The sequence below is a fragment of the Plectropomus leopardus genome, chromosome 12, assembly GCF_026936395.1.
Source record: "Plectropomus leopardus strain MGB_pleo_1.0 chromosome 12, ASM2693639v1, whole genome shotgun sequence".
In the NCBI taxonomy this organism is placed as follows: Eukaryota; Metazoa; Chordata; class Actinopteri; order Perciformes; family Serranidae; genus Plectropomus; species Plectropomus leopardus.
Genome location: NC_142187.1, coordinates 16544553 through 16555708, shown reverse-complemented (window position 1 = coordinate 16555708; position 11156 = coordinate 16544553). Strand labels below are relative to the sequence as shown.

Here is an 11156-nt window from a genome sequence, read left to right as displayed (position 1 = left end):
TTTTGCCTTACTATAGCCTTGCTTTTTTTTTGTCATTTTTCAACATGCATTTTTTGCTTTTTACTGCTTTTGCAATATTCTATGCTACAGCGTGTTTTGGCATGCTATTTTCTGCTGTTTTGAGGTGTTTTCAGCTGTTTTCGGGACATGCCATTTTTTGACATTTTTGCCTTACTATAGCCTTGCCTTTTTTTGTCATTTTCAACATGCATTTTTGCTTTTTATCTGCTTTTGCAATATTCATGCTACATATTTTTGCTGTTTTTGAGGTTTTTCAGCTGTTTTCATGCCATTTTTGACATTTTGCCTTTTTTTTTTTTTTTTCAATATTCATGTGTTTTATTTGTGTTGTCCGTTTTTGCAACAGTCGATGCTAGAACATTGCAAAAACGGAGTAAAACAGCAAAATAATGCATGTTGAAAAAATGACGAAAAAAGGTAAGGCTAATAGTAAGGCAAAAATGTCAAAAATTGCATGTCCCGAAAACAGCTGAAAACACCTCAAAACAGCATAAAATAGCATGCCAAAACACGCCATAGCATAGAATATTGCAAAAACGGACAAAAACAGCAAAATAATGCATGTTGAAAAAATGACAAAAAAAAGGCAAGGCTATAGTAAGGCAAAAATGTCAAAAAATGGCATGTCCCAAAAACAGCTGAAAACACCTCAAAACAGCATGAAATTGCATGCCAAAACACGCTATGGCATAGAATATTGCAAAAACGGACAAAAAAAAGCAAAATAATGCATGTTGAAAAAATGACAAAAAAAGGCAAGGCTAATAGTAAGGCAAAAATGTCAAAAATTGCATGTCCCGAAAACAGCTGAAAACACCTCAAAACAGCATAAAATAGCATGCCAAAACACGTCATAGCATAGAATATTGCAAAAACGGACAAAAACAGCAAAACAATGCATGTTGAAAAAATGACAAAAAAAAGGCAAGGTAAAGGCAAAAATTTCAAAATATGACATGTCCAAAATACAGCTGAAAACACCTCAAGACAGCGTAAAAAGGTGTGCTGAGATACGCCATAGCATAGAATGTTGCAAAAACTGACAAAAACAATAAAATAATGCATGTTGAAAAAATGATGAATAAGGCAACTCTATTGTAAGGCAACAATGTCAAAACATGACATGTCCCAAAAACAGTTGAAAACACTTCTAAACAGCATAAAATAGCATGCCAAGGCACGCCATAGCATAGAATATTGCAAAAATGGACAGAAAAATAAAATAATACATGTTGAAAAAATGACAAAAGAGGCAACTCTATTGTAAGGCAAAAATGTCAAAATATGAAATGTCACAAACACAGCTGAAAACACCTCAAAACAGCATAAACGTGCTGAGACGCCATAGCATAGAATATTGCAAAAACGGACAAAAACAGCAAAATAATGCATGTTGAACAAAAGACGAAAAAGGCAAGATTATATTACGGCGTAATATATAACGTGCAAAAAAACAGGTGAAAACACTTCAAAACAGCTTCAAATAGTGTCCCAAGACACGCCATAGCATAGAATATTGCAAAAACAGATAAAAACACCTTGATAATGCATGTTGAAAAAATGACGAAAAAAGGCAAACTATAGCAAGGCAAAAATGTCAAAACATGACATGTCCCAAAAACACCTCAAAACAGCATAAACGTGCTGAGACACGCCATAGCATAGAATATTGCAAAAATGGCCAATGCACCATACTTTAGCATTTCGTCCAAAATAATGTAAAAAGTCATACAATTGCATGTCTTCCGAAATAGCATCAACTTTTTTTTTCACCAGTAATAGCCAAAGCCATGGCCAACTTCGGGTCCCCACCTCGCAAATGTACTGATTGTATAGATCTGCCCTTCAAGGGGAAGTTGTTTGTGTAATACATATGAATGTAAACTTTAAGTATAACTTGACTGGTGCGTGGAGGCATACAACCCTGTGGTAGTAATTCTAGTTTTTCAAATTTATTGCGCGTCAATATCTCCCTTGCCTTGTTTTAGACTTTGAGTTGTATTTGTAGCTACAGGGGCTGATGAGCAATGCATTAGCTGTTTACTTTCTTAAGTGGAAATGGCACACTTGACAGTAGGGTGAACTTACAGCCAAATACTTCATAGTCCAATTTTCCTTACTGAGGCCTCTATCGGTAGATAAAACATTACCTGGCACAATATTAAAGAAGCTGAAAATGTGTTTGCCCCAGCTGAACCATCGAGTTCTTTTGCATTTAACTCTAGGTCTGGTTGTTTAGCGTTAGTGTCAGATGTATTTTGGATGACTTAATATTTTAGTAAGCATTCCTTAAAATCAGCCATGTGGTTTTTGGACACAAAAGGAGTCGTGGGCCAAGAAAAAGTGTTGGAAAGGAAACACAAGTAACCTTTCAGAAATCTTTTAAATTAACTTGGCTTTTATTCACATTTCATATCTGCTGACATCTCAACTGCACCATCTGTCCATACATTCATCTACTTTTCTGAATAGTCCTTCTCTCCTCGTCCTAACTGATGAAAACAGGAGGTGAGACCACCACCATCACTAGTAATAATAATAATAATAATAATAATAATAATAATAATAACAATAAAAGCAGCATTAAAGAAATAACTTTTGATTTCTCTCTCCCTTCATCATCTGCATCTTTGTATTAAATTTACCTGAATGTAACCATCAATCATCAGTTTAAAAAAAACACAGACCTAGCTTGTGATAAATAATAATAATTATCATCATCCTGCCATCATCTGATTCCACACTCACAATAATATTAATAATAATAATGTAGAATACAAACTCAGTTGTTAAAAAAAAAGTGACTCAAGCCTTTTTAAGGAAAGAAAACATGATTGGTCTACTGTGTGTGTGTGTGTGTGTGTGTGTGTGTGTGTGTGTGTGTGTGTGTGTGTGTGTGTGTGTGTGTGTGTGTGTGTGTGTGTGTGTGTGTGTGTGTGTGTGTGTGTGTGTGTGTGATATATGATCATCTGCATCCTATTCTGTGCCAAAAAAACACATCTGCCCTGCCGCTGCAGTAGCAGTTATGTTCCAACATCCTGCTCTGGCCTTTATTAGAGATCCAGAGACTAGATCTGCTCTGCTCCTGTTTGCTTTGTTTGTTTGTGGTCATTAAGACAGTTGTGCGGACAGCAGACAGTAATGTCTGGTACCAGTAAGCTACAGCAGGGTGCTACAACAGCAGGTGAGCCTCTCCTTTCTGCCAACAGCATGTTAGCACAAGTTACGCTTCGACTGGCCGCGACCTACAGAAACATTTACACACTCCATGGCTTACTCGGTCTGAAATACTTTGGTTGTGATTGACATCATAATACATGATTTAGTTGTCCTGTGAGGAGTGATCTCAGTGCAGCTTAACACTGTAAACAGCAAGCAGCTTTGTCCTGTTTGTGTAGGTGATAAAGCCCTTTTCAGACAAGAAACTTGGATGACTGTTGGATGACATTTCTAATAAGTCAGACATTGTAAGTAGTATTTCCTCTTCCCACAACACTTAAGTTTAATTTGATATCATTGCATTATCTTAAAGGCCAGAGCAGCACAAATTCTGCACATAAAATGATAAAAGAATGTCTCGTTCCCTTATTAAAGGCCCTTAAAAAGTATTTTCTCATTTAGTATTTCACTATGATTGATGGGGTCCTACAAAGCACATTTTCTATTAGAAGTTAAAAACCATGTCTAGAATTTGTCAAATAAAATTTTCACTGTAAATTACCTACAATATTTCCCCCAACACAGAGGTCAATTGATGATGTTGGAGCTGTGCGAATAGGGATAAAAAATTACTTTTATCACAAATATTTACAATAACCAAACTCTAATTAATTTACATTTAGGCTAATCGTGTGGATTAAATAATTAATATCCGGAACATAATGATCAATGGCATTACTGAAGACCTGAAGAGCAAAATACATTTTTTTAATTGTGTTCACTAGACATGTTGTGTACACTACATGAGGCCAGCGTAAATAGATCTGTAAGCCATCACTTTAACTGAGAGATGTTACTTATTTCATGTCTGAAAAGGGCTTTGCTGTGATCAGATGTCTGCATGAAGCCAGGAGATATGTTCTGCGTGCTTATTTCTTTTCGCTAACCTTTGCATACACCTAACAGCCATGTGTTCGGTATACTCTGTATGCAATGTGAGCTTTTGGTCGGGCCCCGAGTCAGTCAGATAAAAACAACACTAGTGCTAAAATCCTCTTGGACGTGTGGGCTCGGCAGCCTGTCACCTATGCCACTAGAGACCATGAATATGTACTATGGTATCCAAAAGCAACGATATGGTCTCTGACTGTGTGTCAGAAAGGCCTCCAGGGAAGGATTGGTGTGCTTTCTCGGCGCAGTTTTAATTCTCATCACTAGGTGGCGGTATTCACCTGAACACTGTCACCTTTTTACCACACTGGATTTTTTTTGTCTGGATGAGCATCATCCACTGATGGGATGCCATCATCAATAATTTATTTCAAGTCAAAAACAAATGGAAAAGCAGCTCGAAATCCAAAAGAAGCTGGTGCTGTCTTTGTTTGAAAATCCTGGACCTACTCGGTCAGTTCATCCACCATCTTTATCTTCTTTCTTTTGTAGAGCCATGGCACTCTCAGTGTGGACATGCTCCCATCCATCATCCCACTCTTTGCATCCTTTAATTAATTTCTTATAACCATCCAGCTTGAGACTTTCTGGTGGTGTGGTGTGTGTGTCCTTGTACTCCCAGTTGGCTCTGCTGGTGTCAGTCACTGGTATTGGAGGTAATTTTTCAGGGACTGGGGCAGAGGGAGGCTCTCGATCTCCTGAAGCCGCTCACGACCCAACGCCAGGCGGGCCGCACGCCGACACAGGTCCATCAGAGGGAGAGGCTCAGCTGAAGCGAGAGAAAAAGAGGGAATTATTTAAAAATCAGTTAGCAGAGAATAACCAGAGAATGTGAGGGAACACGTCTTGTGCGAGGTGTGACTGTTTTGACGTATTACATTAGGTTTGTTTATGTTTATACCTGCACCTCATGCTTTAATACAAGCATAACACATCTTAATATTTCTTATGCATGGATTAATGAGAGGCAGAGGTAAAGCGGTGGAGAGAGTGATGATGCACACTTTTAAAAATGTAAAACTCCACCTCATACACACACAACATGACACCTGATTGTATATTATTATATTACTTTTAAACACCATCGGTCACACTGATGTCCTGCTAAAAATGGCGAATTGTTATAAAGTTGAGGCATCATCTTAAAAATAATATATGGATTTGTAAAACTAGTGTAAATATCCGTATTAGTGTGACTCTGCTCTATATAGAGCTGCATGTCAGCTCTGTCTTTGACCTTCATCATTACATCAGGGTTAAGATGGTAACAGATACAGGAGGCTGCGGTCTGAGCTGCAGGACACACAGACCACAGACGAGAGGAGGTGGAGGGACGGAGCTTTAAAAGAAACCTGTCTGATCTTGATGTTGTCAAATAGTCCTTCATAGTCATATGAATTCCTCATTAGACCTAAATAAGCATATCCACCTGTAACAACTTGTGGTGATTCTGATGTATAAAACTCATAAACAAAACAACCAAAATTTACTTCCACCGTTTGCTCCATTCAGGTTGCAGGTTAAAGGTATACTATGCAGGATGTTTTAGCTACTTTTTGGGGGTTAATGCCTTCTTACCGGCAATAGTGGAGGCAGGAGGCATTATGTTATAGGGTTGTCCATCCCCTTTGACCATCCATAGATATGACTTTTTTCATCACATACTATACTAGGACTTCTTTGACGTACTATGCTATGACTTTTCTTTTTCTTTTTTTTTTTCAAATTTTATGCCATATGATACTATAATTATTTCTCTTTTACAATAAACAAACACCCAGAAGCCTCTTCTGAACACTTTCTTTCCTTGCTCAGTTTTTTAAGAAATTAGCAATGTAGAACACATTTAGGAATTGGCATTGTTGCTTTTCCTGTCAAATTAATGTTATTAACATGTAAAATTAATGACAAATTAATTTTATTAACATTAGCCTAATTATATAACCAATTGAAGTTCTGGCTGCTGTTTGTCTTGTTAATCCGGTGTCTGTGAGAAAAGACACACCACTCTGTAACACCACTCTAAAACTGCAAGAGTGTGTTGTAGTTCAGTGCTTTCGAATCCTAACTTGATACATTTGTATCGCAATATGTTGAATAGGTAACAAGAAATTCAGAAATGTTGTAACTAGGAAACAATGTCACCATAATGTATCCACCAGAGAGCACTGACAAATTCATTTATCAACTCCAAAATGTCCCACTGAAGCATACTGTATCTGTATATAATAAGATGTGGCCATCTGCAGCAAAGCAACTATCAGAGGTAGAGAAGATAGGAGGATATGGCTGAAAAAGGATTGGCTGATTAGATTTTGATGATCGTCTGGATGTTGTGAATTTGTTTGTGTTCAGGAGGAAAGTCTCACATTCAGTTTTCTTTCATCAAAGTCAGTAAACAAATGATAAACAAACCCAAACTGCAAACATCAATTTTCTAATTTAATGCCAATTATCTCCTTTGTCCTTCTCCCTTCACTGAGCATTAACAACGCAGCCTCATAGCTTTCTTATGGATCTTACAGTATCATCACTTTCAATTAATAGTAATGACCATGTCTGATTGGCCTAATTACACAGCAGAGTGGGAGGAGAGGGACATGCTACTAAAATGAACTCCATGATCTAACAGCCCCCTTTAAACACTTCCACCTGAGGAAACCCTCTCTGCCAGGCACATGCTGTATGCACACATGGCTTACTAAACATGCAAAAGCCTCCGAAACTAGTGACCCCTCCAACACAATGGCACCCTATCACCAGTATGCCAACTGGAAGAGAATGCAGGGAAATGGGGCAGAACAGCAACAGAAGTCATTCAGATGGAACCGGTGGGAGAGAGAAACCGTAGAAAGTAAAAAAAGGGGATGAAAAAGACGAATGTAAAGTCGAACCAGACTGTGAAATTGCCGTAAAAGGACTCCCATCAGCGGAGATACCCTCTGAGATAATGTCTCTATCTTGTAGCAGGCTGTAATTAGTGGTGCGTATCTTATTTTGGAGGTGTGAATTGCTTTGCGAGTATCCTGAGTGACATTAGAGCACAGCTAGTCTCAGTCCAGCTCTCCCTGCTGTTCTTGTTTAGGAAAAAAACACACTTCCCTCAGCCGTTGTAACTCTGGATGTCCTCCACCACCTGCTTTTCTAGCTGCACCGCCGTGTGTGTATGTGTGTGTGTATTCAAGGTTAAACCAACAGGATAAAGGACAACCCAACCTCTACACACACACAACTTATACATCCACTTTAGCTCCACATAAGTGTGTCCTTGCATTATGACTGTCACATTAATGCTCATCCACGCTCTGAGAAACCTGCACAGTCACAATGACACGATGACGGCAGTGTTGATTTTTCGTTTGGCCTCTGTTTGACTCTCAATTATGCTGCCATTATGAGAGCTATCTTCACACTAACTGCATATACAGCAGATGAATGCTGCTGCATGGCGGCTATGTGGCAAAAAATCCAGATCCAGTGAGCTGCAGAGTGGTGATTCACAAGTCAATAGTTAGCTGAAAGGACCATGTACATATGTTAGGGTTGGTCTAACAATTACTTTCTTTATAAATTAATCTTCTGATTATATTTTGATAAATTCATTATTCATGTAGTCTATTGAATTCCAGTAAATATTGCAAATGCCATTATAGTTTTGAAGAATTTAAGATGATGGACTCTTGTTACCCACTGGCTATCAGTCTGACATTGATAAACCTCTGAGAGTACTGGCCAATATTTTGGAGGTTGACATTTTGCCAAGGCCTCCTATTCCATGCACCTGTCATTGTTTACAGTCCAATTTGCAAGTTGAGACACTCATGACACACTCATGCTGCTATAAACTTATCTTCGTATAAATGCCTGTGCCATGTGCATTATTTCCGTTGATTATAGTCCCTGCCTACATGATGACCATTAACAAGAGGCAGAGAAAAGGAAAATGGCGGCTTAGTGTGTATGATAGGCTAAGACAAAGCTCTCAAAGTAGTGAACGTAACAACTACCAACAGTGGCCATTTTCTTTTCAGCTAGTCAAATAACCGTGGCAAACATTTCAATGTTCGTTCTACTCTCTTTCCATTTCTGTTGTGATTGGAGCGCCCATATCTGATGTTTTTCTGTAGGCAGACGCGGAATCTGGCATCGTCGTACTTCCCTCAAAAAGTCTGTGGGATTTTTCCACTGGATATTGGATTATTGGAGAAAATAACCTGTGGTAAACAAACGTTTTTGTTAGTGTGAGGCCTTGTTATGCTTAGTTTGGCTCTGACGTTCTGTAGCCTCAATGAGCCACTTGTTAGCAACCACCTTTTTTAAGACGCTTAAAAATTTCAAAGTTGATGAGGACCTGGAATGCTATCATATTTTTGGGTTTTAGGACTCATTCATGGGATACTCTGTAGGCTCTGTGATTGCACTTTGGCCAATGAATTGTGCTTCCTTTGCTCTCTAAACAGACTGTTTTCCTTGCATGCACCCAAAGCCCGCACAAACATGATGCACCAAACATGGTCAACACTACTCGGACTACAAATGTAAACCACAGTGCTTCCAGTACCAAATCTTGTCCCGTTACCTACAGATTTTACATTCATATACAGATATATGTTTATAGATATTAAAGGTGGTATACTCAAATTCAATTATTCAAATGACATTATATTGAGAAAATAATAGAAAAACAGATTAATAACTGAAAAGTTTAAACTAGCCAATGTCTGGAATTTAATATATTACAAAAAAAAAGATATACAACTGAAAACATAGCAAAACATGATAGCACATCATACTGGTAAAGGTGCTCCAATGATCAGCTGTAATGTATGCACAAACATAAGGAAAACATTGCATAATTTGCTGTACTGTTGTACTGCAGTTTACACCTTCGCTTTAATCCACTTACTTGATTAATTACTTCCACAATTAATCAGGTGTTATAATTGTTAATATTCCAGAGAGTGACTGATTAATGGATTAAACGTTTAAGCTCTAATGTATATCAATATACAGAAAAGGACTAACAAAGAGCAGCTCATAATGGTTTAGATAATTACTGCACTTACATGTAGTCAGGGTGTGAAAGCTGGTGACACCAGAGCAGACTCTCATTAACAGCTCTAAATATAGAGTCCACAGATATAAATATGGCGATGCTAAGCTGGCTTTACCGCCACCCTGGCTGATAACCTGACAGACAAAGTGTTTACACACACCTGCTTTCGATTGGCTAATGCCCTCTTTTTGATAGGAGAGTGAAATACTAAACAAAATCTGCTGCAGCCAAAAATATTTGCTTGAAATCTTAATTTTATGCACAATCAGAACTTCAGTTGCACAAAAGTCAAAGGTCAGCCAAATTTTAAAAAATGGTGTTGAAAGACTGAAAACAAAACGATACATAACTTACATAAGATTATCAAAGCTGTGTGAAAATACACAAAAAAAGTCTGATGTTATTACAGGCACACAAACACACACACATTTGGCTCATTAAGCCACTCTGCAGAACAGTGCTCATCTGTTCTGCCAACTACCAGAGAAAAACAGGTGTTTGAGCAAAAGGGTCGACTGAGAAGCATCTCAGAGTGTTGATTTGAGATTATTGTGGCTAAAACAATTTTTGAATCTTACTGAGTAAGCTCTGTGTGTGCATGATGTGTGCATATACCTATCGAGGGCCAGATCCAATTAATTTGTACACGTTCACAGGCTTTTTAGTTTCAGCAGACAACACTGTGGCTGCTGAGAGGAAGGAGATACTGTCAGCTCTCTCTTTCTGTTCCTCTGAGAAACACACTTCAAAAACCTGAAATAAGTTAAGTAAAAGCCAAAATTTAACAGTTTTACCACACAGTCTCTGAAGCCAAAATAGGTACTTAATTAGTTCCTGTTAATGAAGAAACAGGAAGAACAAGAGACACCTTTAAATCTCCGGAGCCATTTCCACCTCAATGTGAAATTCAGTGCAACAGCACTGCTTTTTCTGCCAGATGAGTACTTTCTATAAAGCTCATTTCTATAATGCAGTAATACCCTATTAATGAGTTATAATGGTAGCCGAATGTATTATAATACATTATACATACATTATAATACATATACATTATAACAGGTTGTATAAGCATTTTATCATAAACTTATGATATCCTATAACAACAGCCACATAGCAGGTTGTGTACAGTGATACAACTGTAAACAGTTGTATTACTCGCATTCATTTTCCAACCTCGTTGTAGATATGTGATATGTCAGGCTGAGAGAGTCCTTCATGACCACCACGACCAGGCTATATCCACCTTCACCCGACCCTTTGCACATTGCCCCGCTGCAAACGGTGCACATGAAGATTCAAAATATTTCTTGTAAGTTATGCAAGGGAACGCTAAAGTTTTGGAGGTGAGTGCGAGTTTTGTGAGTGAACACTAAGGTTTTGCAAGGCAGAGCTAAAGTTTTGGGAGAGAACGCTAATTCTTTTCAAAAAGAAAGCTACAATTTTGCGTGAGAGCATTTCAGTTTTGTGAGAGAGCACAAGTTATGTGAGAGAAGGCTAAAGTTTTGGGAGGGACATTGAAGTTATGTGAGAAGTTTTGTGACAGAACACCCAAGTTTTGCAAGAGAATGCTTATGTTTCTCGGGGGAAATACAAAGTATTTATTTTTATTTTTTTTTTAATCCAACTATTTTGTTTCCCCCTGTGTGTCCCCATAGGGGCTCCATAGTTTTGTCTCCATTGCTAATGTAAAAATATATATTATAGCAGCGTTAACCTTGAAACTTGAACCTGACAGATGAATTGTGAATACTTGTTTACACGGACCAAATTATTGTTTTCATATTTTGAATAAGAAGTCCTCAGAATGCATTAGAAAATTGTACAGCATCTTTTATTTGTCTTAAACAGGTGTTACGGCGTGTTATGTAGGTATGCACTCATATATAATGCATCAAAGGTGTGGCGTCTAGAAGAAGTAAAATTCAGGTATCCGCTCATAATATTATTGTAGCTCTAAAGTTTTTCGGTA

General features: G+C 37.9%; 1 protein-coding gene across 3 annotated transcripts in view; it reads right to left on the bottom strand.

The window, feature by feature from the left end:
- Window positions 1-2399: 2399 nt before the first annotated feature.
- The window catches only part of LOC121951474 (SPRY domain-containing SOCS box protein 4-like), a 95056-nt gene continuing 86299 nt past the window's right edge, over window positions 2400-11156 (bottom strand). For all 3 annotated transcript variants that reach the window (XM_088085575.1, XM_088085577.1, XM_088085576.1), the window contains exon 3: window positions 2400-4900. In XM_088085575.1, the coding sequence (XP_087941701.1) occupies window positions 4773-4900 (128 nt within the window). In that variant the 3' untranslated portion in view covers window positions 2400-4772. The remainder of the gene's footprint in view (window positions 4901-11156) is intronic.